General features: G+C 54.6%; 2 protein-coding genes across 2 annotated transcripts; one reads left to right on the top strand and one right to left on the bottom strand.

Annotated features, from left to right (window-relative positions):
• Positions 1-616: 616 nt before the first annotated feature.
• Positions 617-11244, bottom strand: ABHD6 (abhydrolase domain containing 6, acylglycerol lipase). Its single transcript, XM_084293002.1, has 10 exons — positions 11188-11244; positions 9000-9075; positions 7244-7387; positions 5237-5393; positions 4729-4842; positions 4319-4451; positions 3435-3592; positions 2743-2797; positions 2325-2425; positions 617-1861 (listed from the first exon to the last, which is right to left on the bottom strand). The coding sequence occupies exons 3-10, from the start codon at positions 7360-7362 to the stop codon at positions 1685-1687; spliced, it is 1014 nt and encodes a 337-aa protein (XP_084149128.1). The 5' UTR covers positions 7363-7387; positions 9000-9075; positions 11188-11244; the 3' UTR covers positions 617-1684.
• A 5679-nt stretch (positions 11245-16923) lies between these two features.
• On the top strand, positions 16924-21248 carry DNASE1L3 (deoxyribonuclease 1L3; the record flags this gene model as incomplete). Its single annotated transcript, XM_084292902.1, has 8 exons — positions 16924-17055; positions 18133-18221; positions 18571-18669; positions 18768-18880; positions 19241-19353; positions 19910-20067; positions 20779-20875; positions 21120-21248. 8 exons carry the CDS (start codon positions 16924-16926, stop codon positions 21246-21248), a joined length of 930 nt encoding a protein of 309 aa, XP_084149028.1.
• Between the last annotated feature and the right edge of the window lie 3811 nt (positions 21249-25059).

The raw sequence follows: 25059 nt of genomic DNA, 5'->3' as shown, positions 1-25059 counted from the left end.
TTCCCGAACCCCATTGTGGAGACACTGCCCTACCTTGGGGTGAGGAGTCTGGTGCCAAGGGGCAGCTGAAAATGCTGAAACAGCCCTAAATGTTGGGCAGTGCTGGGCTTTGCTGGCTCCCAGCAGGAAATGAGGGGCAAGCCCCACAGTACCCCGTTTCCAGGTGTTTCTGCTCCGTTTCCTGCTGCTCATCAGTGGGCTCAGCTGCCAGCTCCCTCCCCTAGAGGCCAAGGGTTTCTATCACCCAGGGACCCGCTGCCCCCAACCCCTTTCCCTGCAGCTCCTCCTGCAGAGACATCCAGCTACAGCCAGGAGCTGCTCTGAGCACACTTTTGACATGTCTTAAAGTCAATCTCTGCATTTAAAGCCTAAATCTCCTGACCTTTGATGTTTTATTGCGCTTCTTGAGTGTTTGTCTCCTGATATTAGCAAGAATCCTCGTGGCAAAACGTGGAACTTGCAGAAATGTGGAGAGAAAAAAAGGAAACAAGCAAGGCCCCGGTGCTGCCATCCCAAGCGAGCCCAAAGGAAAAAGAAATCACTGCATGGAGCACTCTTTAAATTACTAATTTTAATAGCCATATAAATCCCCTGAATACAGCAATCTGTGGCATATGAGAAACCATAGAGATCCAACATTTTTTTTCTGCCTTTTACCACATAAAACTATCAATGATTTATTTTTTTTTTAAATCAACTCCTGTAGTAGAAACAATAACCAAGCAATTAACATCAAATTTCTAATTTTCTAAAAGAACAAACGTTTCTTCTCTCAAAAAGAGCAGAGAAACCACCGGGGAGTTTCAAATATATGTACAGGTCGTAGTACCTCAGAGTGACGGCGAGAAGATGGCTCAGAAATACAAGCGCCGGGAGCCTCGCGGGCACGCTGGAGCCACCCGTTAGTGCAACCACGCTTCCCCCTCTTCCACACGTTTCCAGCACCGTCACCACTCACAGAATTCACGGAATTCATTAAGGAGTTCGTTATTTACATCGGAGCGTTCAGCAGCATGACGGGATAGAAAAGAGCCGAGACACGCGCTCGCCCCCGCGCTGGTCGCACGCGGAGGCTGCCCGGGGGCTGTTAAGGCATCACACATGCACAGGAGCTGCTCGGGGACTGGAGAAAAATCCGCTCGCCAGAAGTGTAAACAGGTTTTCACACGCAGCCGTCTGCCTTCCACGCGTTTTTCTCGTGTGTTCTGCGTGACCGACGAGGTGAGGAGCTACACGACGAGGAGGGCGCTGCGCTGGAGCACGGCTTCTCGCAGCACGGCGGCATGCAACGCGGGGTCTGGGGGCAGGGGGCACAGCGAGTCTCGGCCCGGGGCGCTTCCCCCTTCCTGCGCTCATATACCTCAGGTGAAGGTCATTAACAGCTATCTGCAGGTAACCGGGATAACATGGGCTGCATAGGGAGCTTCAGCGCGCTGCATGGCTAGCGTTTTGTCGTTTCAGCTCGCTTTTACCCAGGAGTAGAAAAGGTTCGGGTCCTGTTCCTGCGTCTACGAAGGTTGCTCAGAGGTCCTAGATCAGTGCGTCAGTAGTGCTATAGGTTCGTGTTAGCGGTGGCTCTGCCTGCCTCAGGGACTTTGGCACGTTCACCACGGTTTGTACAAGATCCCTGAGAACTCATCAACGCTTCGGTAGGTTACGACTCCCAGGCACGGCGTCAGCCCCGTCACGCCTGCTTCTTGCTGTTGCCCGTGCTGTGCAGCAGCGCCAGGAACTCCAGCATGAGGTTCGCCGTCTTCCGCGGCCGCTCCACCACCACCGAGTGGCCGCAGTTCTCCAGGATGGACACGTGGCAGTCCGGGATGGCACTCGCTAAGAGCTGGGCACCAGAAACATCCAGGACCTGGGCATTGGGTTAAAAACCGTCACCACCACGGAGCTGGGCTTTACTGGTCACAGTAGAAACCCTGCTGGAGATGCCTTGCAAGCTCAGGCGAGATGCTGGGCAGGAATGTGGTCCTTGCAATGCTTTTGGGGGCTGGGTCCCTGCTCTATCCCCCTCTCCATGGCTCAGCACTGGGTGCCAGCCCATGCCTTCACATGCCAGTGTCTTGCCCCCTTCCCCACCCTCCAAATCTCTTCACTCCTCCCCCTGTAACTGCACAGACACCCAAGGAGACAGAGCCCCACACTTCTCCCTTGCCGCCTACCCACGGAACAGCACATCTCTCAGAGCAGCACATCTCTCCCCAGTTGCCAAGACAACTCTGCTGGCTCGTTATTCTGCACCAGCCTTGGCAGCGTTGACGTGGGCAGGGATGCAGATGCGGTCCCCAAGAGCTCAAAGCCAAGAGGTGTCTACGTACCTGGTCCTGCTTGCCCCAGATGACCTGCGTCGGCGCTTTGATCTTGCCCATGTTCTCCTGGAGGGAGTGCCTGGACTTCTCATCCACGATTTCTAAAAACACTAGGGTGGGCAGGGGGAGAGTCAGTCCTGCGTGGGAGGCACACGCTGCAAGCAGCCCCCGTAACACCAGTGGGAACCAGCCCATGGGCAGGGGCGATGGGGCGAGCCCCAAAGGGCTGTCCTTGCAGAGGTGTGACAGAGCCATCCTCCTCCCACCCCACCTCCCCACGGACACCGGTAGGAGTTGGACCAGCTGGGAGGACGAGGGCAGAGCAGCAGCCCCAAATCCACTCTCCCCTTGCTCCCGAGGGCCCTCAGCACAGGAACACGGGGCCAGGGCTCCAGCCCCGGAGACCCAGCTGTCACCACACACTTACATTTCCGATAGAAATCGTTGTGCGGGATGCGGACGTCAACCAGGCCCTGGAGGATCTGCAGGGAGAGCACAGAGACCTGCCGGTGGGGCCGGGCACAGGGCAGGCGGCCAGGAGCATCGCTCAGCCCCAGCACCCCCGGCTGTCGCAGGGCACTAAGGGAACACGCCTTTCAGCAGCAACTATTTCGGTCTTTTATGATGCAAAATGGCATTTTTCCTCCGATGGCTGGCAGGCTGTCTGTCTCAGCCATGACTCTGCTTTTCTTCCTTCTTTTATTTTTTTGCCAAAAAAAATGGTTTTGGCATTATCTTACTGTTTTTTTTCTTATTCTCCAATCTACTCATCCCAGATTTCCTAAGGAAAACCAGCTAAATAGCGAGCCCCTTGCCAAGTTCCTCTCACCTCACAATGTGATGATTAACATCCCATTGCTTCTGCTAAAAAAGCAACAAACAATCTCTGCTCCAGGCCAGACAATAGCCTTCTTCTTTATTTATTTAGCGCTTCCTGCCAGCCATATTTATTGAAAAACACTTGTACATCCCAGCCCACTGCCCAAGCTCCTGCGTGCCTCACGTGGGGATATTTCAGCTGGTGCTGCTTGAGAATGGGGGGAGAAGCGAGCTGCTGGAGGGCAGAGCTGGGCAGAAGCAACCCCACTCCCACCCCAAAATCCCCTTCTTGCTTCTCACCTGCTGCGGCACCTTGAAGCGAACGTAGGAGCAGAGCTTCAGCATGTCGGCCATCTCCTCGGGCGTCGAGGGAATTAAAGGGATCCTGTCGATGCACTCAGACTCCTGCAGCTCCCGGAGCTGCTTGATGAACTTGCTATCGTTGGTACTCGGCAGACCTGGGCCAAAGGAGAAGGGGTGCACAGGCTGAAACCCACACGAGACGGGTTGGTGCTACACGAGATGTGTTCCCTGCAGGCAGGCAGCAGTACCTGGGGAAAACTGCAGCACGTAGCCTCACGCATACAGTGGGTGCAAATACCAGCACCCGGCCTGCCAGCTACAAGGACAGGACATGAAATTGCAGGAGTGCCCCACCCATGGGTGCCTCTGCCAGGGGCTGGAAATCTGGCAGCAGTGCAGACCCCGCAGAGGGGTCACGCATCCAGTAATGCAGGAGGCATCAGCCAAAGCCCCTCCAGAGAAGGGAGGAGTGGGGCTCGTGGAGGCCTGGTGATGTTTTGCTTTGCTCCATGACTGATTTCTCATCTTGGAGCTGATCTGGTGCAGGAAGGAGCTGCTGGAGCAGCACAGCTGCAGCACAGCCCCTGGTAGAAGCCCTCTGCCCTGCAACCATTTGCCCCCGGCTCAGCTCTAGCCGTGTGGCACAGCAGGGCAAACTCCAAAGCCTTGAACAGTGATCTGAGCAGGGCTGGGATTTCTTCCTGTGTGCTCTGTGCCCTGGCAGTGTGCCCTGCCAGAGAATTTCAGACTATACGTATTAATTATACCCCAAATTTTTGCACTAACAGGCAAGGTCTGCTTTGCCCTCAGTACTACTCTGGGCTTTTGCACCAGCTCCTGCTCTCTCTCTCTTCCATTTTCCCCCTCCTCGTGTTATGTACCTGCAGGGCAGATAAGAGTCAGGCTGCAGATGTCCTCTGGGTACTGCGCGGCGTAAACTCCAGCGACGTTCCCACCCATGGAGGTGCCGACCAGGTGGAAGGGCCTCTTGTTCAGCTTGATGCACTCCACGAACTGCACGGGGGCAGAAGCAGCGTATTTAGGGCAGGGGAAGCAAGGGTGTGGGGTCATTAGAGAAATTCACCTCAAAACCTTGAGGCCAGTGGTCCTGGCAGCCCGGGAAGGGCCATGGGAGGGAGCAGGGCCACGCAGGGACCAGCGTCCCTCACATCCCTCACGTCCCCAAGTGGCTTCAGGCCAGGCACAGCAGGAACACAGCACTGAGAGCACCAGTGCCAGAACATCACAGGACAGGCACAAGGAGTGAGACCAGGCACTGACAGGGCTTTACCTGGTGGATCCTCTTCGCTTGTCCCATAATGGAGTAATCGTCCAAGGCCGAGCGGGTCGTGCCCTCGTGGCCAGGCATGTCAACGCACACCAAGTGCAGGTTCTTGGGGAGGAACTGCCGGAAAAAAACGGAGGTGGTTACACCGCTGGGGAACTGCTGGGAAAACCACGGAGGGAAGGATGGGGGCTGGTAACTGCAGTGGGAATGTTTGATTTTTTTTTCTTTTTTTTTTTTTTTTTCCTTCCAGCAGCCCTCGGTTACTCTTGCTGTAGAATAAATCTGCTCACATACCAGGGGTGAAACACTGAGAAAACACAGGCAAGACTCACTACCACTCTTGCCCTGCACGTCTCAGGGATCCTGCAAACACTGAGCACGGAGCTGGGGGTACTCCTGGCACCTTACAGACACCATCCTACAGCATGCGTGCAGCCGTGCGTTCCCTGCACTGCCCCCAAGCCCAGGACCACTGATTCCCTAAGCAGTGACAGGAGGAGCAGAACCCCACCTTGACTATGGACAGCCACATGTCCTTGTGGGCTGAGAAGCCGTGGAGCATCAGGATAGATGGCCGGTAGCCAGGTCTCCCTCTGTAGGAGTAACAAAACTGGTAGTCTTCGTAGTTGACGTATCGGACCTGCATACCCAGCGCTCGACGCCAGTACCTGGAAACAAGGAGAAAATAACTCCAGGAGCCAGGGCATGAGAGGACCTCTTCCCCATATGCTATCTCAATGATCTTTAAGAACGTGCTTATAGCCACACAAAGATCAGAGGCAGCTGTCCCCACTCAGACAGTACTGGCCTGACCCCAAGGAAAATCAGGCTATTTCTCTGAGAGCAGATGCAGACAGCTCCCAGCAGAGCAGGCTTTCAGCCTGGTGAAGGATGATGCAGTGAAATTACCAGCCAGAGGGGACCTGGGCAGAGATTATCGGTGACACTTTGGACACATGATGTGTACGTGCGGTCCGGGACTGAGGAGCAGGCACGGTTTCTCTGCATTTCCCCTTATGGCCAAAAGTGCCCCTTGTCAGGGCAGCTGCTGGGCGACTCCTGGCTGCCAAGATGCTTCCCGATGCTTTTGTACACAATATCAAAATTTACACGAGACACAAGAGCAAGGTCACCAACACTGCGCCGGGCTGTCCTAGCTCTCTGCCCACTCAAAGCTTATGCATAGCGCAATCCTCTTTTATCATAATCCCTTTTTTGAGGGAGTTAGGGGGACTTAAGGCAGCATCGTGGCCGTGTGCCGGTCCTACCAGGAGAAGTGAATTTCTCCCTGAATAAGTGTCTTAAGGGTGCTCGCCTCAAAGGCACCGGTGTAAACTACCGATGGGCAAGATGATAACATTTTTAGCAACTGATCCCGATGGATCAATTCAGCAGAAGACAAAATAATCTGCGCAAAGCTGAACTGATCCCCTGCAAGGTGTTAACAGGCTTAGTGGCAGCAGCTAAACCGATTAACCCCGCGGGTAGCAGAGGCCGGTGGCCCCGGGTGCCTCCCAGCCCCCATTAGTGGTGGGGGGGCCACAATCAGCCACTGAGGTCCCTGTGTGGACCCATGCCACGGCAGCTGAGGATGTGTGCAGCAGGGGTAATGATAGGGAGGAAGGTGAGTGATGGGAGAAGGGAGAGGTGTCCCGGGATGTGCCACTGCTTTCTCCCCTCATTCAGCCCTTGAAGGACAGCGCTGCGGGCTCTTCTCTCACCCCTTCTCAACATGCAGCTCCCCTTCGCCATGTGAAGTCGGCTGAGGCAGCCCCTCAGCCCCGGGTCCCTTCGCACCGTCCCGGTTCGATGCATTGCCTCACACACGGTGCGAGGAGCTGCGTCCCCATGTGCCGCTTCGACTGAGGGGGTGGGAGCCACCTCACCCCCTGCCAGCTCCCAGCTTCTGGTGAAGGGAGCTCAGGAAGATGGCCTGAATGGCCGAGCAGTGGGGCAGGACAGCGGCCTGGAGGTGGCTTTGGTCGGGAACACCCGTGAGCAGGACAGCAGGAGCCACCATCTGCCACGGGCACATGCCAGCAGCCCATGAGGGAGGCCGGGTGAGACACCGGGACGCTGCCTGACTTCCCACAGGAGCACCAGTTCGGCTTTCCTCCGCAACAAACCCAGAAAATGAAAGCCAACAGCGTGCTTATCGCTAATTTCCAGGGACGGGCCACGACTGAAGGACGTGGTGCCTGCCTGCTGTTATCAGAAAGGACGGGGTGGGTGCAAGCGGGTCAGGGAAACCATCGCTGTGACCCCTCTGGTGCCTAGCCCAGAAGAGAAGGGGAGAACGGGGAGAGACCCTCCATAACTGCTGGTGCAAGGAGAGGCCTTGCCCTCGGAGCAGATCCCAGAGCAGGAGGGAGCGGGTGGCCTCGGGGAGGCTGTGGGGCCCCCAGCCTGATGGGGCCGAGGGCAGGAACAGCAGTGCTTGGCCCAGCCACGGCCCCGTCCTTCCTAAAACGCCCGAGCCCCCGCGCTGAAATGCGAGCAGCCGGAGTAACTCACTCACCAGTAGTAGATCCGGATGAGCGCCGAGGGCCAGAGGAGGAAGGAGGCCACGAAGGCCAGGATGGGGATGGCAAGGGTGCCGCCGGCGATGACGAACATGTTCAGCACGTCCAGGTCCATGCTGCTCCTCACGGCCCGGCCCTACCTGTGTGCACCGAGTGAGGGTCAGTCAGTGCTAAATGACATCTCCGCAGCCGGGAGAAGAGGAAAGTGGCAGCGCAAGAGGCAAAGGAGAGCAAAAAGCAGTGCAGCAAGGTGTCTTTCAGTTTTAAAGCTCAATATTTCTTCCGGCTCCTGAATGATGTCTACTGCAGTGTTATCCTCTCAGAGAGCCCATCCCAAGGGGGCAATAAGCCTCCAGATGGGCACGGACCAAGGCAGGGTTGGTGGGGTTCAGTTTTTGCAGCGCCTGGCAAACCCACCAAACGCATCCCCGCACCCGTGAGATGCTGGGGGCCCCACAGGGCTAGCCCCACACCGGCTCCATGTCGCTTTAGGGCGCCCAGCTCCCACCCCCCTCCCCTGCCCGCTCCCAAATCCCCGGCACACAACCACTGACCTAGAATTGGCGGCTTGAGCTCGGCTCCAGACTCATTACCACTCCGCACAGCCACCAACTAATCAAGGGAGCAGAGCCTATTAGTGCTCTCGGGAAGTGATGGAAGAAACCTGGCAGGGTGCTCTTTGGCCACCCGCCCTCATCTGAGACAAATTCATCCCCGTCCCTGATACGGCACCGAAATATCCCCGTCCTTCCCCCTGCCCTAGAAGCATTTTACCCTTGCTGCCATTCCCAGGTCCCATCCCAGCTCCCGAGCGTCCTCAGGATAAAGTCTGCAGCAGGTATCGCTCACAAGGACAAGCGTTCAGGCAGCTCCTTGCTCTGCTCTCCTGACCACAGGCAGCATGGACATATTTTTCTCATTAAGGGATTAAACCCTGTTACACGCACACAGAGCGTTTAATTCCTGCTGCTGACCAACATATGCCTCGTCCATTTCCTTGGTGATAGCTCTTTGGTCACAGTTACAAAACAAAACATTTCCAGCGCCTCATCTCCCCTCCCACACCTCTCCTCCTGCCCCCCACGTTTCCCCACGTCAGTGCAGGCAGGGTATTTCTGCTTCCTTTAACCATCGTGTTACGCTGTGAAACAGGAACCAAGACACCACAGTGATATCCTCTCCCACACCGACATCGTAACCCTGGGTCACATTAAAAACACAAATTGCATATGGCCGAGACATAAAGTTTAGAGAAGCTCTGTAGCAAAATCCGGGTTCTCCCTCTTCACCAGAGAGAAAAGGGAGTCACTGAAACTTGATGAATACGGTAAATATTTGCATTAGACACCTCCTTAACAAAACCAAACATCGGTTACTTCTTCAAGCCTCAACAACACACGTTATTTGTTTAATTAACATTTTCTAGAAAGACCTTTGTTCCCTGCGCAGCCTGCCCGTAAGCCCACATTTTCTGCAGCAGGTCCACCTTGTGCCCGGGAGCAGGGCTGCAGCACCCAGACCCACCCGCGAGCACTTGTTGCCTTTGGCTACGTCACTAAAATAGGGAAGAAATGAGGCACAGAAAACAGACGACAACAACCCACAAGGACAAGAAGCCCGCAGCAGGGTCGGTGCAGGAACCGAGCACAGGCCAGGGGCCACTGCCCCCAGGTCACCACCTCGGCTCCTCCACCTCTGAAGCTCTTGGAAAGCAAAATACCAAGGGGAGAGGCGTTGGAAAGCCCAGCTTACTCTGCAGAGATCCCCTCCTGCTCCTCCTCTCGGCACAGGTCCCGCTTGCTGTGGGTGTCGGCGGAGCCCGCAAGCACTGTCAGAAGAGGAAAACAAGGTTAGGAGCTCTCCTGCTTGCCTTCTTTCTGACCCTGCAGGCACGGAAGGCGGCCACTTCAGGGTATTTAAGGAAGCGGCTCCCCTTCCAGATACATCATCGCTGCCTTCTGACCAACCTTTCCCCTGTATGTGTAAATATGGTGTTTTGTGCAATACGGCGCTATCAGGGCGCCCGTTCCGAGCAGGACCAAAGTGCGAGCTGCCGGCAGAGCCAAAAGGAAGGCTGAGCAGTGCAAGTGTGGGGCACAAGAGGATGGCAGTGACAAGGCTGAGTTCATGGCAGGGCACAGGATGCTGAAACAGGGCCATCTGTTTGGCCCCTGCATCCTACAGCTGCTGGGAACAGGCTGAGGGATGCTCCAGAGCCAGGGGTCCGGGCAGGCTGGAGGGGTGCCCCCAACCCCGCCAAGCCCCCACAGCAAATGGGGTGACCACTGATGGATGCTGATGACAGTCCCAGGGCCACTGGCCAAAGGGACAAGTTACTGTAGGCAAGGTTGGAATCCCCATCAATATTTTTTTCTCTTTCAAGCCTGTTGGATCACCAAATGAGGCCGGAGAAGATCTAACGGTGCAGCTCAGATGGACATATTGATTTTTTCCAAGCCCCGTGTAAGACGCAGCAGCAGCACACGCCAGTGTGTGGGATTAGAAACCTGCATTTAGCTCAAAAGAAAAAAAAAAAAAAACAACACCCAAACCCACAAATGTGAAAGCAGCTCGGCTCGTTACCCAGGGAGACCAGGAGGCTTTGCAATAAGATCGGTGCTGCTCACAGAGCAGGTCTGGGCTGCAACAGGCACAGGGAGAACCTCTCTGATGGGACGAGGGCTGGTGGGGGCTGCATGGGGGTGCCGGGGGGGCTGTGGCCTCACAGTGCAGCCTGGTTCAGCAGGCTCTGGCTGGGAAGGGATGCACCGCACTGTGTACAAGGCCAGGGAGAATTTTCACCCGGAGAAATCCCCTGTGCACACTCACTAATCAGATGTGTCAACATCCAAGTGTAAAGGTTACGGGTCCGTGCCGCGCGCGCAGGGCTGCTCCCCTGCACGCTGCTCCCCGTGCCCACAGCTGCTGGTTTCTGACCTGCAGACCAACCAATTTTAAATCTCCAAACATCCAAAAGACGAGCAGCACATTTAAGCATACTCTAATTTTTGCTTGAAGAGAAAATACCAAGCAATTTCAAGTTCCCACTGCAGAAACAGGGGGCTTTGGTGGGCCTCAGCAGCTGACACAATGCCCCAGGAGCCCTGACACACCACTACCCAGGTAGGAAAACCCAGCAGCATGCAAATGAACATTTCCCTTGGAAACAACCTCCTTGCCAGCCTCAACACCCAGCAAAACACCACTGATCATAATCTGTGACACCCCTAACATTACAGCTCCTCAGAGGGACATTTCACAGCGTGACCTTTCAGACACCAGTCAGGGTGCAGTTATAATTTCAGATCTGTTGGTATTTGTATGATCTCTGTCCGTCAGCCAGCTCTCTGTCTTAATCCAGTCTCCGGAGGGCTGGGAGTAGGAAATGTGCCCTTTCACCTTCACTTATTTATAGACGGCAGGAATGAGATCATTATTTCTGCAGCGCTGCTTCATAAAGCGCCCATCTCTGACCCACTTGCATCTGCACGGCGCGGCTCGCCGATGTGCGTGGGAGAGCCCCCGGCCCCGGTGCTGCACCCGGGGACGAGCCATCGGCGTCACCACCAGCGGCCTGGGGACAGCCGGAGCCGTGCCACCAGCCAGCTGCTGGCTCAGGAACCCATAACGGGTCTGTCCCCACTCCAGACCCCGCCACCGTCCCCATCCCGCTGCACACACGGATGCTCGGCACAGATGTCACGAGTGCGCCCGAACCCAGCCCTCCCCGGGGTTGGGGTGTTGGGGGCCACCTCCTGGACCCCTCTGCTGGCACACAGCCCCCCCCCCCATCTCCACACACCCGAAACCTGCCCCAGCACAATGACGGCATCCTCTAGGCAGCGGTGCCCGAGCAGCATCACCGCTCTCCTCCCCTTCGTGCCCTGCTTCCCGGTTATTATTAATTATTATTATTTTAATTTGAAAGCAAATTCCTTACGATTTTCAAATAAATCGTTAAAAATCGCCTCTCGCCTTCCAACCAAGGCCTTTCGCCTTCTCCCCCAGTCTCCTCCTCCCTCCCCGCCTCCCTCAACACCAGGGCCGGGAGGCACCGGGGAGGGAGGTTGGAGGGGGGGAGGGGGGGGGGCAGACGGCGGAACGGTGCCCCCCGGCCCCAGCATTGCCTCCATCAGCTCCTCGCCCCCCCTCCGCTTACCGTGCCGAGCCGAGCCGTGCTGCAATGGCAGCGCCGGGCGAAACGAGGCGGCTCCGCTGCGCTGCGCCCTCCCTTCCGCGCCGGTACCGGCGAGGCTCCGCGGGGGCGCAGCGGAGCGCACCGGCGGCGCTGGAGAGGCGGGGGGGGGGCGATGGATGCAACGGGGAGGTGCAAAGGGAGCTGCAGTGGGAGAGGAAGGGGGTTCAGGTGGGGTGGGAATGGGGTGAAATGGGGTGCAAGGAGGGGATGTATTAGGGGTGCAAGGGGGGCTGCAGTGGCGCTTCAATTGAGTTGTTTGGAGGGGGTGCGATTGGGTTGCGGGGGGGGTCTCCGGGGGATACAATGGGGTGAAAGGGGAGGGTATAACGGAGTTGCAATGGGATTGTAAGCGTGGTGCAAGGGGGCATGCAATAGGGATGCAGTAGGGGTGCAACATCATGGGGCTTCCATGGGGGTACAAGGGGTACTGCAATGGGAGCGTGTGAGGTGATGCAATGGGAGGGCAGCGGGGTTACAACAGGTTGCAAAGGGGCTCCCAGGGGGCTGCAATGGGGTGGGAGGGGGCTGCAATGAGCCTGCAGTGGGTACGGTGCAAGGGAGGCATGCTGGGGACATATGGAGGTATACAAAGTAAATACAGCTGGGGTGCAAGGGGGGTGCAGTGAGGATGCAGCAGAGATAGAGGGGTTGCAATAGGAGGGGATGTGGTGTGGCTGCAACAGGGTTACAACAAGGACGTACAGAGGTGGATGCAATGGGTTACATCAGGGATGTAAACAGGATGCAGCACAGTGGCTGCAGGGGTACAAGGGCAAAATCCAGTGCTGCACCCTAAACAGAGGCGGCACAGCCCTCTTGCACCAGGCCCAAAAATATGAGATAATTAAATTGGAATTAACACCAGCTCCTGAATAATTGCAAGCACAGCGCATCAAATTCTCACCATATCTGTGCTTTGATAAAGCATGTCCCTTTGGCCTGCCTGGCTGGAAAAGCTGCAAGAACTGGCTCACACAGCCTTACAGGTCAGAGTTTACTCCAATAACCCAAAGCTTTTGATACCATGAGCTGTCGGAAGACATTCATTGAACCAAGTACAGGCAAGTTAAAGCAGACATAATCCAGATGTGCTGCCAGCTCAGGATGGTGTCAGTAACCAAAATCCTGGTTTCCAGCTGGGCTGGTGAAGCCAAGGCACAGCTGTTTTAGGAGTTTCATTTAAAGGAATTCCCAGCCAAGTGAGGCTAAGCAAAGAAGAGCTCCAACTAAGGTGACCTAAGCAGACATGAGTCATTTCATGAGTTTCTCAGCGCTGTTTGCATCATATTTGTTTGTCCACGCCTGCTGTGCCAGGCGCGGGGCTGGAGCAGCCCGAGGCACCTCCCGTGGGACACGTGCGGGCAGTGAGTTACAAAGGGGGTGTTTGGTGCAAGTCACCTGGCAGGAACCCCCTGCAAACAGCCATGATGAACTGCCACACTTAAATAGAGAAGCTGAAACAGAAACTTGCAATGGTTTTGTGCTGAATCATGGTGGGAGCTAGCTGGGAGCCCACGTACCCTGTTCTGGCCTGCTCCAGCAATACCAGCACTGGTGCTCATGTTGAAGACCGGTGCGTGCAGTGCGTGCACCAACCTGCCCTGTATGCCTGGTGTCTCCTCTCAGCACAGACACAGCCCATTTTGGCAGCTGAACAGGACGGGGTCACCCCCATCTCACCCCATGGCTGGTGGTGGTGTCTCGTAGCCAGGTGCTGGCCACCCCCTCCCTCAGCCAAAATTCCTCATTCCTGGTCCCAGCGTCAGGAGCGGTGCGTCCCACTGGGGCAGGAGCACGGCTGTGATGTTGTGAGGAGAGGGGCAGATGACTTAGCGAGTAGTCAGAAACAAAAACACATTTCTAAATCAGAATAGCCACAGGATTGCAGCCAGGAAAAAAATAAATCAGAGTTGGCTGGCCTTTGCCCTCAGAAAGGAGGCAGCAGGACAACCACAAACCATCTTGTTTCCCATAGGAAAGTGGAAACTCTGGCTGTACCCAGGCCTGGGTAGCTACGGATAACCAAAGCTCTGGCTTCACCAAGCCGGAGAGCAGCACTGCTTCACCAGATAAAAGGCTTCCACGCTATTTTCCACCGCTGGGTCACGCATCCGCAGAGAGAACGGCGCGATTACTTGCAACCACAACAAGCGACCGCACGCTGCTCCGGCGATGTGAGTCACCTTCCCGGGATGAATCCTCCCTGCCTGCTCCCACTCACCGCACGGTGCTGCCAGCAACCCTAGGGACACCCCAGGACCTGCTGCTGGCAGCGCCTTGCCTGTAACGACAGGAGGCCAAAATGCAGCCCAGGGGCAGGGGCAGGCTCCCAGCTCAGCCCCCAGCACCTTTGTCGCACAACCGGGGAGCACGGCAACAAGCATACCTGGCTTCCACAGCGTGATGAAGCAAAACTTTTAGCAGCTTTGAATAATTTTTGACTCAAAGTCATTGCACATATTGCACGTGTTTTAATTGCACGTTTAACTGCTAACGATTGCTGTGTACTAATTGTCACAAAGGAAAACTTGCTTATTTGGTGGCTGCAACACCTTTGTGTCTGCGTACTTCAAAGCCCCGTCTAATTGCCACATGTCAAGGGCTTCCTCCAGGGTTCAGTTCAGAGCATCTCAAGTTCTGTGCCTCAGCTACACAGCCTTGCTCAAGAGGCTGAAAACATGACGAGGCACTTTACCTGCAACTGCTTTCGCAGGCAGGCTTTCCTGCTTTAAATCACTACTCAACCAACACTGAGCTATCATGTTTAAAGGAAAACCCTGTCAGAGCCCTGCACAGCAAGGAGCTGTGCTCCAGCAGCGATGTACCAGGCAGAACATGCACCTTCCAGACCTGCAAACAGGCTGAGCAGGGAAAGAGACCCTGCTGACTCCAAACAAACACCTTTCACCTTGCACAGCTCGTTTTCACCCCCAGCTAACTCTAGATTCCTGCAGGGTGATGTGAGGACAACCATTTGTGTTACAACAACATTAAAATCCCTTCCCAAATGGCCATATTTGGTCTGCAGCCTGGTTGTGAACTTTAGCAACACAGAACAGCCTCAGTGCTGTTACTGATTAACTTGAAATTCCACAGGGTGACGATAAAGCACTGCCTGACAGCTGTGGTAAACCCAAAGGCCTTCACCAGCCCCACTCGCCCAGTGCCACCAGTGAGCGTGGGCCGGCTCCTGCTACCGGCACACAATGGGATGAGGCCTGGCCCACAGCTTCCTCCCCGTTGCCCCTTCCAGTAGGGCTCAGGAAGCATCAGAGCGACCAGCCCCAGCTCTCCAGCAGGGAAAACAAAGCTGCGAGTGCCCCGCATGGCAGCCGGGGCCGTGACTGAAAGGAAGCGTCTGCGCCTGACGGGTGAGGAGGCTGCTCCAGACATCCCGTGTCCCCGTGGGGACCCCAATGAGACATACAATGGACACATCCCACCCCACCCATCCCTCAGCACCGTCCTGGGAAGGGAAGATGATGGAGAGCTGAATTGCTGCTCCAGAAATAACAAAGCCCCAACACCTGTGTGGTGCAGGGTCCCACCAGTCTGACCTCCTGCCCCCAGCTGGGGGAGGTTTTATGGGAAGGTGAATTAGGGAACGGCCTGCAGCTGCTGCTCAGGTGGAGGCGATGTTTTTGTGCCAGCATCCCTCAGGGCAGGGCAAATAGAATAGGAACAGCATCCTGTAGCAAAGCAAAAAAGATGTGTATATCAATGGCCAGCATCAGGGGTGCTTGTCACCCTTGTGGTGGGCGGCAGGGACAGGTACGGCACCCGCAGAGTGGCTGGAGGTGCTCTCGTGCAAGTCCGGGACAGGCCGGAGCTGGCAAAGGCTCATGCTGCATGTTACAGCTTGATACAGAGCAGAGTACAAGACCGAGCAGTAAACGGAGAGATAAAGCAGTGTGGGAAGGAGCAAGAGCCGCCCAGTAATGTTGTTGTGTTGCTGTCACCTCTGCAGAGGGTGACGCCGGCTGTACTTCTGATCAGGTGCGGCCTGGAGGGGAAAGTGGAGCTGAGTCAGGCTCTGACAGCAGCCGCCCTTGGACAAACACAGCTGCAGGAGGAAGGGCACCCGGTTCAGGGCTAAAACCCTCAGAGGCACCACAGCCAATGTTTTCGATGCTGGGGTAGCACAAGCAGGCCTGGCATGGCGTTTTGGTGTCTCGAACACACACCGAGGCTGTGCCCATGCCATGAGCATCACAGGATGAGGCGGGAGGCAGGTTCACCCCCACCCCGAGCTGCTGCTTTCCCTCCTCGCTGCCCAGAGCTGGGAACACAGCAAATCTTTCATTCCCCAAAATTGCACACAGCCACCTGTAGCCTACGAGCTTCCTACTTACCTCCTTTAAAACAAGGCTACTCCTCAGTGTGGAGAGGCCCTTTGCATTGCTTTATAATTTACTGTTTTCCTCTGGAGTCTGTCCTGCCCAAGCAGGGCCTGAAGGAGAGAAAGGAGCTGGGACAGGCTTGCTCCTGTCCCCCTGGTGTCCAGGACAGTTCCTGTTATTTCTGACCACAGAACAAACCTGTTTAATTAATTAGATGGTGATTAGAGCTAGTGCTTCTGGATATGGCATTAAGAGGGGCCCGGCCGCCCTTCCCCAGCACGTGGCCGTGCAGGCAGGGCAGGGGCGCACTGGGGCTGTGGGGCTTTCTCAGGAAAAGCAGAGAGGATGTGAAAGCACGCTAACAACCAAGAGAAAATTCCAGAACACATAACACCATCTCGCCTGACTTCTTGTTATACCTCCTGTCCCATCCACTGTGCAGCACGGGGCCGAGCCGCATGCGGGCTCCTTGGGCCAGCAGCCCAGGACTGCTGTTTGCTGGGGACTTTGGGGCTGGGGCCATCACGTACCTGCCCGTTATTGAGCTAGGGCAGCTAAACCAGGCCAGAGAAGCAGAACAAAACATGGGCACAGTCAAAACCTCCACGATCAGGGTATCCCCCCACTATCATGTCTCACTGGAGCTTTTGGTGCCCACCACTAGCGCCCTTCAGGAATCCCCATCTCCCCACCGCTGTCTCCCAGACCCCTTCACCACCAGCCCCCTCCGCCTCCTGCTGCTCCAGGCTCACCCAGGGAGCCTGATCCTGGCCCAGGATGGCCCCAGCTGGTGGCCAGGGCTGGTGGGAACCCCACGGCGGGTGCCTCCCCATCAGGAGGGGTACTGGGGGCCGGCAGAGCAGTTGTCTCTCTAGGACACTGAGGCCAGCTCAGAGAAGCTGGTTGTGTCCAAAGGGCAGAAGTGCAAAGTCTCAGCGCTGCCGTGGGAGATGGAAGTGAGGGAAAGGAGGAAATGGCGATTCCTGTTCGTGTTTTGGATTGACAAAGCTGAGCATGCGTTTTGACCTCTCAGCTGGCTGCAGGGGGACGGATGCACAAACACACACACACATGCACGCGCACGTGTATATATTTATAGGCACGCTCCCAGCGGCTCATTTTGTCCGAGGCCCTGAAGATGTTGCTCTTTGTCTTGTTCTCGCTCTTCTATTTCAGCCCATCTCTGAGCCTAAAAATCTGCTCCTTCAATGTGAGGTCTTTCGGAGAAGCAAAAATAGCCAGACCTGAAGTCATGGATGTTGTGGTAAAGGTACGTTCATTTGCCTGGGGGATACAGATGTGGAGCTTTGCAGGGGCTTCTTATCCACTTAATCTCGCACTTCATTTATTCATACTTGAATTTCAAGTAAAAGAATGAGTGAATAATTGAAACCATTTATACTGTTAGAGTGAAAATCAAGCCTGCAGTTCAGCAGGGCATTCACAGTTATTTTAGCTTGCGTGAGAGTATAACAGAAACAGCATTTGCTATTTCCTTTGGAAACTGAGTTAGGAAAAGGATGAAAATTTTTGTGCATGGTAAAAATAGCTTTTGCTTTGAATCCACAGAGCTTTGTTTTGCAATACACTATTTACCTTGCTCGTGTGCTAATTATTCTGAAATATCCTTGCCTAATTAAGCGTATTCTCAAGATAGCAGAGTATCATCTTGGAGCGTGGTGCAAAACTGAAAAACCTGAGTGCTAATTTATTTAAACAAAACCTCACCAACTTGCTAGCTCTGTGGCAGCTGAAGAGAAATTTCCCATTTGAGTGGAAGGAGGGTTGGGGACTTTCAGCCTGGAAGCACCGTCCGTGACACCACAGTGGCGGAGGACGTGGTGCAGGTGCTCGTAGCATGCCCGTGTGCCCCAAGCTGCAGCAGGAGGGGCTGCTGCTCTCTGTGCTTTAATCCCATTGCTGTGAACAGCTGGAGAAGAGGGTTTGCTGCAAAGAGATCAGACCTGCTGTTCGGGACTGTCTTTACTACAGCCAGTGCTACGTGTGAGATAAAATAAATGACGGCAGCATATGCATTTGCTACAGTTTTATGGGATGAAAGGGACTTTTTCACACAAATATCACCCGCAAAATTTGAACAACAAAACCAGCTCACACTGACCCTTCTCTGCAGCCCCAAAAACGCTCTGCTCCCAAGTTCCCTCTCCCAGCTCCTGCGTGGGCCGGCAGCATCACCAAAAGGAGAAGGGCTTTGCTTGAGTCACTGCCCGCCTCCAGGACCCCGTGGGCTGTGCTCCTTCCACAAAGACTTCGTTCGCACCAGTAACCACTTCTTTCTAGCCTCTTCCTAACCCTCCAGGCTTGCTTCTGCTCTTTCCTGTTGCAGATCATCTCTCGCTGTGACATCATGCTGCTGATGGAAATAAAGGAAGCCAAGAACAGGACGTGTCCCCTGCTGGTGGAGAAGCTCTCTGGGTAAAGCGATGTGTTGTGTCCCCAAGGCTGGCACAGGGGAGGCACGGGCACCATGAGAGGGCAGGAGGCCGTGTGGCCAGGCAGGCATCCCTGTGCTGCACAGACCAGCTCTGACCACAGCCCGGGCTGGATGTTTCTGAGGAAAGCTTAAAAATAAATAAACCTCACAGCAGGCAAGAATTGGGCAGGATGCTCGGTCTGTGCCCACCTCTAAGACGAATCTGTCTCTGTAGCCAGGCAGCTGGTGTCTCTCACCCGGGGCATAGGCGCTGATGTGAGACCCACGGGACATCAGCTCCTCTGCCTTGGGCAGCACGGCAGTGAGCTAAGGCAGCCCCTCTCCTTCCAGCCAGACGAAAGGGCAGAAGGAGCAATACAGCTGCGTGGTCAGCGGGCGGCTGGGCAGGAAGACCTACAAGGAGCAGTACGCCTTCATCTACAGGCAAGTGTGCTTGGCAGGGGCAGCACGCCCACCGTCGCCCTGCCCTCCTGCAGCATGGGGACGGGGTCATGAGGACCTCCAGCAGCTCTGCTATTCCACTGCAGGCAAAATCTGGTATCGGTGAAACAAACCTACCAGTACCCTGACACCCAGCCCGGGGATGAGGATGCCTTCTCCAGAGAGCCCTTTGTCGTCTGGTTCCAGTCGCCAAAAACCGGTGGGATGCTCTCAGAAATGTGTCCTTCTGCTGGTAGCAGGGCTGGGGTGGGTAAGGGGCAGCGTCCAAGCCCCTCGCTGCAGCACCTGCCCCTCGGCAGCCCCAACTCTGTCTGGCACTGGTGGCATTTGGGTCTGGAGCAGGTTTGCAGCAGCATGGCACATCCTCACATCCCCAGCTCGGCCTCAGCGCTCGTGCTGCAGATGCTGCAATTACCCAGCAAGCGCCCTCTGATGTGCAGCCAAAGCAGAAGCTGTTTCTTCTTTCAGAAAAATCTTCTGGCTTCCAAGCCAGTCTCTTTGTGATTCATCGCGTGTTTAACCATTATATTATTTCCTTTTCTTTCGCTTTGTTTTTAAGCTGTCAAAGAGTTTGCTGTAGTCCCTCTGCACACCACACCAGAGATGGCAGTACGGGAGATCGACGAGCTCTATGATGTGTATTTAGACGTAAAACAGCGCTGGGACACCAAGGTTGGTGCCACATACGTGTCACTATAGCAGCTCTGGGACTCATTCACCCCGCACAGTACTCAGAGCCTGATAACCTGAAAACTGTTGACACCGAGCCCCAGATTTTGAGCATCTCTTTGACGTACATTAATTGAGGTCTCCACCTTTTGACCAGTAAATGTGATCCCTGGTAAAATTCCTGCCCCTTCTCTGGCTCCCAGCCAGGCAGGGATGGAGCTGGGAATGGCAGGGCTCATCCTGAGCAGCACAGCCATCAAAATCAGGAGCTCTTTGGTAACTACACTATAGCAGAGGTGCAGAACCTCCTCCAGGAACACTAGCATTTTTTTTCATACTCTTTTCTGCTCTTCCATTAATGGCCTAGCGTGTGCTTCCCTAGGATTGTGAAATACTTATTTTTTTCTTCTTATGGGGGTCCAGATCAGTGAAACTTCCCCTGCCATCAGCACTGCCTCTCCCCTGTGCACCCCAGCTTGGCACAGGCAGCAGCAGGCTGGGTGCACGGCCCCTGCCAAGCCCCAAATCGACTGCCTTTGAAATCCCTCCTGCCTTGCAGAACTTTGTCTTCATGGGGGACTTCAACGCCGGGTGCAGCTACGTTCCCAAGAAGCACTGGAAGAACATCCGGCTGAGAACCTACTCGGAGTTTGCTTGGCTAATTGGTGACAAAAATGACACCACGGTGAAGAACAGCACAAGCTGCCCATATGACAGGTAAACAGCTCACAGCCCAGCCAGTCCCTGCACAACACACAGAAAAAAAGAAATAAAAAGTCATGGGAAGGCATCACGGACTGTCAGACAAAGCAAACTGTGTTGCTTTGGGGCTGGAGCTGAAACCATCCCACCAGCAGGGAGAGTTGCAGCTGCCACGCTGCAGAGGGGCCTCAGCTTTGTGCCATGGTTTTGTGCTGAGGTTCTTGTTATCGTAGCCATAATCTGAAGGGACAAACACAGAGCCTTGTTCTGCACAGCTGGTGCGATGCCTCACCCTGCCCCGGCACATGGCAAGTCCTGCTGGGGCAGGCAGCTCCCTCGGCAGGGACAGGGCATGCAGCAGCTTGCTAGAGCGCAGGGGCAGCCAGGACTTCAACCCCTTTAACGAGCTCCTGGATCAAAGCCTGGCTTTGGGACACTCCAGTCCTTGGTGGCTTCTGTGTCCAGACTCCTGCTCTGAGCTCTGTGGTGGGTTTTGATGCAAATCATTGCACGTTGGCTTCCAAGGCCAAGGTATTTGTGTGTCTCGCTGCCAAGGAAAGCAGTCAGCCAGCTGCAGCACAAAGCAGCTGCTGGCATCTCTCCGCAGCCAGCCCCGGGTGGGGACAAACCTTTTGTAGCTGTGCCTGCGTGGACGCCACCTCCCCGGCCACTGGCACGGCTGGCGCTGGTTGTGGAACCCATGCTCCATTCCTTTGCCCCTTGCAGGATCGTGGTCAGCGGGGAGCAGCTCAGCCAAGCCGTCATGCCGCACTCCGTCAATATCTTTGATTTCCAGGAGGCTTTCCGGATGACCGAGGAGCAGGTAGGCACAGCACAGCCCACGTGGCACCACCAGGTTCCCTCAGGAGGGTCAATGCCACCTTGGCCAGCACAGAGCCATCTCCCTGCAGCAGGGAGGTGCAGACACGGGCACAGCTTGGGCCATGCATCCACCCAAAAGTGATGCAGCGTGCGTGTGTCCCCTCCCCAGCGCCACCAGGACACCTCTGAATGGGGCTTGGAAGGTGCGTGGCTGCTCCCAGCACCCCTGTACCTGTCTCTTGCAGGCGCTGGGGGTGAGTGACCACTTCCCAGTGGAGTTTGAGTTGAAAGCAAAGGGCGGCTTCTTTGACTGGTTAAAATCCAAGTTCTCAAAGAAGAGGAGAGGAAGAAAGAATCGCCAGGCAAAATCATGAGCATGCTGGATCTGCTCACACGGAGTGACAATACAAGGATGCCACCGGGGCTTTCAGCAGACCGGCATCGCTATACTCACAGCAAGTGCAATATTTAGCAGGAAAAAGAAAAAAAAAGTTTGTTAAACCAAAAATAGAGTGTGAAGGTGATTTAAACCTTCAGGTTATTTTTTTGATTGTTATAAATAAATCATCTAGAAGCAGCATGCTAGACTTACTGTACCAATCACCCACGTAAAGCGGTAACACAAAATGCTTCCCCACGCATTATTTGTAACACCCGAGGGGCAGAGACCCCCATGTTGGCTCCTCTGCTCCCTGTCAGCAGCAGAGGAGCTCGAGAGGATCTCTCTGCATCATGTTGTGCTTCAGGGCTGCCACCGACAGGACACAGGGCTGCGCGTGGCACCTTGCAATGTGGAACGTACAAAACATCGCTGAACTCGGGCTGCTTGGTTGGTCTGCGAAATGCAGTCTGCTCACAGCGTCAAGGGCTTGGGGAAAGACAGAAGGAAAAGACAGATGGGCAGACAGCACGAGTCCCTTCCCGGCGCTGACACAGCCACAGGGCAGCAGCAGTACCACACGGGTGGTCGCACTCCTGTCCCGCTGCCAGGTGCAACCCCCTTCCTGGCTTGCAAGCCTCAGGTGAGAAATCTTGCAGAGCTCAGATGAAAGGAGAGCAGGATCAAAATTGCAATTAAAATCTGATTCCAGCACCCTCACATGGAAGTGAGCTGCTCCCCCCTCCACCCCGCAAAAAAAAAAAAAAAAGTCATTGCAGCCAAAAATTCTCCAATTATCCAGATTTTAATGCTGCTTATTTAACCTCAAGGCACAGCGATCTGCTTTCTCAGATCAGCCTCTATTTAGTGCAAACCCTGTCGCACAGAAGACATCAGAAATGTGCAAATAATCCAACAGTTTGTGAAGGCAAATATTCACACTCCTTAATCCACGCCCCTCATTTTGTCTGCTGACCAGGGGAGGGCTGGCAAACAAGATACTCTTGTAGGGGAGGAAAACAGTTTGGCCTTTGTGCAAATGGCCTATCTGGGGAGAAAGGATTGAAGAAAGAAAATAAATCTGGAGGAGATCATGCCAAAAGGGGGACAGCAACAGTCCCAATTTTCAGTAGCAATTAATCTGAAAGTGATACAGCATTTCATAAGCTCCCTTGATTAATGTCCCAGCCAAGGCAAAAGGATAGAAAGAGCCTGATTTAGAACAAATATTTACATTGGGATTTTTATAGAAATGCCACTGTCTGGCTGACAGCAGCGATGTTTCATGTGAAGGTTGAAATCAATCTAAGTCTCTGGCCTCGCATCTTTGTCCACATGACGGATGCTTTCTGGCTTTCAGAAAGAGGCAATGCACAAAGGAACAAAGCTCACTCCAGCAAAGCAATAATGGATATATTCAATCATGAAAAATATGTAAATATGACTACGCTTTACTGGAAAAGGTTTATCCTTATTTGCGACATCGAACATTATGCTTCATCCAGCATTTGAGAACGAGAGGCATGCTCAGACACTAATTGCTGCAGTGGCTGCAGCCTGGGGCATGGTGTTAGCAGATGGCACTCTGTGGATGGCACAGAGGAGGAGAATTTGAACTGCAGAGGGACATCTGCAAAGAGCTGCTCCTCTGCACTTTTGGAGGACTCAGAGCAGACAGGCAGCATCGCTTCATGACATTGCAGAGGGGCTGGGAGGTGCCCAAAGCTTGTACGGTCAGCACAGTAGGTCTCTAGATATATTCCCATGCTTATCCCACACATTCATCAGACAATACTGCAAAATATATATATATATATATATATATATAAACATTTAACAGTTTATGCCTTCTCTGAATTTTCCACACCAGGGGATCATTACCCAGTTTTCCCAGCTGCAGAGATGTTTTTAAATAGTTCAAGCCTCTGGGATCCTGGATGCTCTGCAGCCAGAACAAAGCCCCTCTTTAGATGAAGGAGGCTTCTGGAGCTTTATTTATGACCAAACAGGAGTTTCACGCTAGAAATCAGAAATGGCCTGGGGAGACTTTGTCTTGCGCGAGCCAGGTCTCAGCTGAGGGCTGGGAGAGAAACAAAGAGGCTGTTCTGAGGCTGGAAGCTCTCAGCTTCCTCCATGAGGGCCTTGGCCAAGCACAAACAAAAAGCAGAGAGGGTTCAGCTAAACAAAAGGTGCCGAGCCCTTTGGCCCTGGGCGAGCATCGCCTGCCTCCCCTCGGGTACTGGCGGCTGGGAGAACAGGGGGACACTGGTACAAATCTGCACGGTGACCCACCTGGACACTGGGGGGGGCTCTGTATGTCCCCCAGTGCAAACTGGGGCAGAACACACCGTGTAGGAAAATGCAGTGCTGGGGGAGCATTAAGAAATGATAAATAAATCATTATCAATCAGATAAAACAAGCTGTCACATGCTGTTTAACGAACCAGGGTCAGCAGGGCTGGGGACTGTCCCCTCTCTGCAGCAGTACAAGCATCCCCAGCTCCAAATTCCTCCAGCACAGCGATACCCACGTGCAGCACAGCCCCTTCTTTGTATTTACACCCGTATTTGTTTTGCTTTACCAAAAGTTTAACTGTGCATGAATACAAGCAGAAGTAACTCCAGCCTGCACAGCTTCCAACGCTCCTGCTGCTTCCCTGCTCCTGTGGCAAGGGGAGGCCAGCAGCCGGCACCAGTCACCCACCAAAGCCACTCCGCACACGGGGTGTGCAGCAAGCCCCCGAGCTGCAGCCCCAAAGCAGGCTGTGATGTGCTGTCACCCCAAGGGAGGCCAGCAGCAGAAATATCAGGGGCAGAGAAATCAGGGAGCCTGCTTTCTTGGTCATTAAAAGCATTTCCACGACCTCTGTAAGCCCCGCGCCCAGGATAACACCGGTTCCTGCCTCCTCCAAGCCTCTCTCCACCCCTCGCGTGGGGAGCTACGCGTGCAATAAATATTATTATGGCCCCCCCTGGTGGCACCAATATAAATCCCGGTGCCTGTAGTACTACAAATCCCAGTATCTGCGTGGGCCCAGTGCTATATGGACACCCACACCACAGCATCGCCTACAAACCTGGCATGGGAAGGAGACACAGCTCTGGCCACAGAACCTCATGGACCTGTATCCCCACACACGGTGTCATGCAGCCCCTTCCCGCTGATCCTCCAGAGTTGACCCCAAAACAGCCCTGCTCTCACCATGTCTGTGAGCGAGCTGGTCACAAACCCAGGCCGCAGTTGGAAACGCGCTGTGGTGACCATTAGGAACCGGACCTACCCAGCTGAGGCAGACAGCGTCGGGAAACTGGGATTTTGGGGGGTCTTCCTGCTCAGCCCCCTGCCTTCTGGAGACGCGAGGCCACCTCTTCACCATCCCTCACCTGGTAGAAAAGCATGAATGCCCTCTCTGTGCACTCTGGTTGTCTATCTGGAAGGAAAAACAAGGTTAAATGCTTCAGGTGTCACGTTAAATATAGCATCTCAGCTGTCGGCGTTTGCACGGTACTTTCTATTAGGCAGAAGGCAGATTTATAGGCGTTAATTTACATATTGGCAAAGGAGACAGAAACCTTCAGTGAAATGCTCTGCAAATGCTGGTAGTTGGACTGGGACCTCCTTTCTGTGCCTCCAAGCTAGAAGGGGGCTTGGCCCCAGCTATTTTCAGTGACGCCAGATGCAAAAATCCCCCAATTCCCCCCAAAATCCTCAGGACGTTGCTGTCAGAAAGAAATATCCTTGTAACCCCTCAAAGCAGGGCCAGCTCCTCCACAGGGCTCAGAGGACTCACAGGCTTCGAGCACAG

The sequence above is a fragment of the Netta rufina genome, assembly GCF_964035555.1.
Source record: "Netta rufina genome assembly, chromosome: 10".
NCBI lineage: Eukaryota > Metazoa > Chordata > Aves > Anseriformes > Anatidae > Netta > Netta rufina.
Note: the sequence above shows the minus strand (reverse complement) of the source record. Positions and strands in the feature narration are given on the sequence as shown.